This window comes from Henckelia pumila, chromosome 4, assembly GCF_033568475.1.
Source record: "Henckelia pumila isolate YLH828 chromosome 4, ASM3356847v2, whole genome shotgun sequence".
Classification (NCBI taxonomy): domain Eukaryota; kingdom Viridiplantae; phylum Streptophyta; class Magnoliopsida; order Lamiales; family Gesneriaceae; genus Henckelia; species Henckelia pumila.
The window spans coordinates 66,670,374-66,675,854 of NC_133123.1; the positions used below are offsets into that span (position 1 = coordinate 66,670,374).

The window sequence follows — 5,481 nt, forward strand, 5'->3', positions numbered from 1 at the left end:
TCAATTGCTTTCACCTGTTCCTTTGGATTCTACTCAGTGTCGCTCGGCAAAGTACCCTGATCTCTGCTGGAAATTGATTTGGCCAATTTACCTATTTGATTCTCCAGATTTTTGATCGATGCATCTTGATTCTGCATACGGGTTTCAGTAGATGATATAAATTTCTGCATCATCTGCTCCAAGCTTGATTTCTCCTCTTGAGGATGCCTGCTGTAATTCTGATTTCCATACGGCTTATTATTCTGTCCACCCCATGAAAAATTCGGATGTTGTCTCCACCCTGGATTGTATGAATTCGAAAATGGGTCATTCCTGGGGCGATTCTGATTTCCCATGTGGCTTTCCATAACTCCCTCCGGTTGAGAGAATGTTTGACAGTCTTTCGTGAAATGCTCTGCACCGCATTTTTCACACCATACTTCTTGCACTCGCATTGCCGAATGTCCTACACTCAGTTCCTCGATCCTTTTGTTCATGACTTCAAGTTGAGCAGCCACAGATGTGAATGCTTCAACTTGATGAATTCCAGTTGATTTTTGGGCCCCACTCCTTTCAGATTGAGGATGATAGCTACTGGTTGCCATTTCCTCGATTAATTCATAACCATCCTCCGACGACTTTCGCAGTAAATTCCCACTTGCAGCTGCATCTAACATGGTATGATTTGAATGAGAAAGTCCATAGTAAAAAGTTTGTACCACAAGACCGTCTGGTAATTGGTGGTGTGGACATATCCTCAGTAGATCCTTGTAGCGTTCCCATGCTTCATAAAATGTTTCCTGTTCACCTTGGGAAAAAGTTGTGATGTCTGCTCTCAGCTTCATTGACTTCGATGGTGGGAAGTATTTGGTGAGGAAAGCTTTAGCCAGATTATCCCAAGTTATGATGGAACCTGCAGGTAAATTCGTTAGCCATGCTTTCGCCTTGTCTCGTAGTGAAAAAGGGAATAAACGCAAACGAATAGCGTCATCTGAAACTCCCTGTATCTTGAATGTATCACAAATTTCTAAAATATTTGTGAGATGCACATAGGGTTCATCAATGACACTTCCACCAAATTGAAGCGTGTTTTGAACCATTTGAAGAATCGCCGGCTTTATCTCAAAGTGATTTACTGCTACAGTTGGCCGGATAATGCTTGGTCGAGCACCTTCAATATTTGGTAAGGCAAGATCCATCATGGATCTGTAAACTGGTGGTTCTTGTTCGTGTTCTCCTTCCATTTCTTGCTGCTGTTTCCTTCTTCTTCTGTGAAAGGTTCTGTCAATTTCTGGATCAAAAGGCAATAGTCCTTCAGGTGAGTGTTGCATGTACTGCAAGAGGATCCTGCAGTCCACAGATGGAAAAGAATGATTAAAATTGTAATAGAGAAAAATCAAATCAAACAAATTAAATTCTATTTAGTCCCCGGCAACGGCGCCAAAAACTTGATCGAGCAAATACTACCACGAAAAATCAACGTAAATATATCTATCAATTAAGCTCAAATAAATCGCAAGTGCACGATTCAAGTTATAATAGAATGTACTGAGTACGAGTATCGTCCTCAGGGACTAACGAAAATAATTTGTCTTTTCAATTTTTAACTACACAAAGTATCAAAAAAAGATTTGTGAATTATCTAACATCTAAAATTAAAACTCAATATAAATAAACTTAAACTTCACAACCAAGCCAACAAATCTCAGAGTGAAGAATAACAATTCAAAATGATTTTGTTGGAATTTCGGTTCACCTTTTCCCTAATTGAACTGGACGATTGCAACTTAATTTATTCTTATAAATTTAACAGAAGTTCCTATAACATTGACACTCTCTCTCGAGGTGATGCCAAACTAATCAAATCAGTGAAATAATTAAATTTCTCTAATTATTTATCACGACTGATTGCTTTGCATTCTATGAATTCTACAACTTTCAACCTGGTGGTCTATGGCTATCAACATGTACTAAATACCATATCTCTATGCATATTTTAAGTCCATGGATTATATCATTCGTCCTAATTGTAAACCTATCTCTCGACAGCAATTCATAATTTACGAATCTATGTTAAAGGTAGCTAATCATTAACATAGAAAGAAAAACATGATAAAATCAATTATAAACATAAATCAATTCCCAATACGTCCGGTGATTCAATCACACTACAGTGTTTCGGGATTAGGATCCCCTCGATTCCAACAAAATAATATTTTAGCTACTAGAATTCATTACAAAAATTCAATCTCCAAGATGTTCAATATAAAAATTAAGAATAAGAAGTAAAGGAAAAACTCCCAACGGAGAAGAGAAATCTCCAGCGTTCAGCCGCCGGTAGTCTCCTGATATGCGTCCCGTGTAACCCTCAAAAACTAAAGAAAAAATTGTATTTATAGTTCCCCAGAATTCTCTCCGAAATAAACTCTCAAAATAATAAAAAAAATAAAAACTGTGCACCGCGCCCGAGCGGTAGAAATTGGCCGCTCGGGCGCCTCGAAACTCCTTGCGCTACTGTTTCAAAAATACGTGACCGCGCCCGCGCGGTAGAATATGGCCGCTCGGGCGCCTAGAAATTCCTTGCGCTACTATTTTTCTCAACCGTGTATGCGCCCGCGCGGTAGAATATGGCCGCCCGCGTGCCCTTCTTCTTTTCCAGAATTTTGCCTTTCTTCTTGTTCTATCTGCATGGCCTCTACTGTGCATCACCTTCCCACCAAGTATCGGCATTTCTTGGTGATTTCCTGCCATAAAAATAGATAAACCAGAGGAGTGAATACGAACATAATAAAACAATAAAAAGAACAAGAATGGAAAAGAACGGACAATAAGTAAACGAAACGAAAGCAAAACAAACACAAAACAAACAATAAAAACACATAAAAACGACTCCTATCAACCATTTACCAGTCATCATGTTGCATGCATTATATACATATGTTTACTCATGTTTATGTACTGGGCGTTAGCGCTCACGTCCTAGTTGTTATCTTGGACACCCTATTCCACGGGGCAGGTCGCAGGATGGACGGAGCTGGTAGTTCAAGGCAGGACTAGGGAGCAGGAGCCTTGAGGAGTTAATTATACAGCAGGATTCGATATAGCTGTATAATGTTTACTTTTAAGTTTTCGATATGGTTGTATCACTACAGTATTAAGTTTGGATATATTTTACTAAGCTGATATGTAATTTATGGATTATGTTTCCGCACGTTTTACTCTGTTAAGTATTTTGCTGTATTAAGTTTAATGCATGCTATTAGTTGCCAGTTAGTAGGTGATTCCATGCAGGGTCACTACATAGATACTGCTGTGTGCTGTTTGAACTTGTTATCTTTGTTGTTCAGTATGTATCGTTTTTGAACAGGCATGCAGTTGAAGTATCGGTTCTGTTTCACCTGAAGATTCCTATACTTAGATTGACCTGGTTAAAACGTCGATTGTTTAAACTTAGATTGGTTTCCATTTCTTTGTTTATTCAGTCTAGGTTTGACCCATGTTTCTCCTTTCCCTGGATTATGAGATTCCACATATCACAGCCCTCTATGCTTAACCTTGTTCTCATAACATATTGGTCGTCCATCATTGATCTTAAGCTCATTGTGTTCATATATCGTACTAAATCGAACAAATCTTATGGCATTAGGATTGTTCTTACTAGGATACGATTGAGTAATTTCCTCAGTAAGAATGCAATCATTTGAACCATATCCAAGGCCGATTTTGTCACCTGCCTGTTTCTGGTTCTCATGTATCTTACCTAACGAGGTAGAAGAATTATTCCAAGAGTTGATTGTTTTAAGCAACTTATGATTTTCATTCAAAGTAGCTTGGAATACACGTTTCATGTCATCATTCTCAGCTGCTAGCAGGTTTAGCTTCGTCTTTAGACTGTCAAGTTTTTTTCGCTGTAAACAGCTAATTTCTCTCGATTTATCAATAAGACTTGTTTTTTCTGCTTTCACTTCCTCGAATGATACAGAAAGCTTCTGATACTCAATGACCATGTCATTAAGTTCTTGAACAAGGTCCTCATGTGTAAATTCAGAAGAATTAAAGTCAAATACCTCAGTATCATCTTCTCCATTTTGAGAGTTGGCCATAAGACACTGGACTTGTTCCTCCTCACTTTATTCGGATGAGTTGTCTGAATTCGATGATTCAGATTCAGTTTCTACCCACTTGATTTTTCCTTCGTCTGCAACTAGTACTCTTTGCTCTTTCTTCTTTTTGAACATTATTCTTCCCTCTTTTCCTTTATTCTTCTCATAATGCTGTTTTTTTTCATCGTTCTTAGGCTTAGTGCAATCTGCAATGAAGTGGCCTTTCTTGCCACAGTTAAAGCACGAGGGACCATCGTTTGTATGGTCTTGTTTGTAGTAAGGTTTATTAAACTTTTTTTATTCTTACGCATAAACTTACCAAATTTCTTAATGAAGAGATACATTGATTCACTACTCATTTGCTTAGCTATTTTCTTTGCTGATGCTTCCTCCGTCGGTTGAGTAAAGCAGTTGATGTCAGTTCTTTGGTAGGATTAGAAGCAGACGGTTCTTCTTTAGTTCATATTCCGAGTTCAAACTCGTAGGATTTGAGATCAGAAAACAAATCATAAAGTTCTAGTTTCCTTAGATCTTTTGATTCCCTCATGGTTATAGTCTTGACATCCCACTCTCTGGGCAGTGCACGCATAACCTTCAGAGCAATTTCATGATTAGTATATATTTTACCAAGGGATATATGTTCACAAATAATGTTACTAAATCTTTCGTCAAACTCAGCCATGGCTTCTCCTGGTTTCATCTTGGCATTATCAAACTTCTGAATGGCTACTGTGAGTTTGTTCTCCTTGGTTTGGTCATTGCCTTCGCACAGTTGAGTGAGTTTCTCCCAGATTTTTTTAGCAGTAAAACACGTCTTGATATTGCTAAACATGTTTACGTCCAAGGTTTTGTATAAAATATCTTTGGCTACGTTGTCAAGATTTGCTTTTTTTTTTTTGTCCTCGGTGCTCCATTCTGCTCTAGATTTTTCAACCATTGTGGTTCACCTCCTGAAATGGCTATAGCTATATTGACTTGGAGAATCTTCATTGGGTCATCAGTGATAACATACCACATATCATCATCTTGAGCAGAAAGGTGTGTCTGCATACGTATTTTTCAATCATCATAATTTTCTTTAGAAAACATAGGAATTGTATTTAGAAAAGTCATGATGAGTAAATATCAGCAGCTGGGAAAGAACCCTCTCTGATGCCACTTGTTGGGGATCGGTAGTGTGTGTAGAGGGGAGGTGAATACACAATATAATAATTTTATGCTATAACACGATAAGATTAAGCAAATGTTAATTCACTCAACCGATTTTTCTCAACTTTCTAGATAAATAAGAGCTACTAAAGTAGTGCAAAAAATGGCTCTCATTAAGCTAGGTGACAATAGTGAAAATATGATATGATGCAGTAGTGTAAATGTGCACAGAATTGTTTATGGATGTTCA

At 37.8% G+C, this 5,481-nt stretch overlaps 1 protein-coding gene and 1 non-coding gene across 2 annotated transcripts; one reads left to right on the forward strand and one right to left on the reverse strand.

Moving 5' to 3' along the window:
* The first annotated feature begins 714 nt into the window (after positions 1 to 714).
* Positions 715 to 821, forward strand: LOC140870075 (small nucleolar RNA R71). The gene has a single exon (XR_012147057.1). It is a non-coding gene; the product is annotated as a small nucleolar RNA R71 (small nucleolar RNA).
* Positions 822 to 4,542: 3,721 nt separating this feature from the next.
* On the reverse strand, positions 4,543 to 5,019 carry LOC140861117 (uncharacterized). The gene has a single exon (XM_073264125.1). It carries the CDS (start codon positions 5,017 to 5,019, stop codon positions 4,543 to 4,545), a length of 477 nt encoding a protein of 158 aa, XP_073120226.1.
* Positions 5,020 to 5,481: the final 462 nt, after the last annotated feature.

What these genes read in the sequence shown, in the direction of transcription:
- LOC140861117 (XM_073264125.1), bottom strand. Translation starts at nt 5,019, where the DNA reads ATGGTTGAAAAATCTAGAGCAGAATGGAGCACCGAGGACAAAAAAAAA.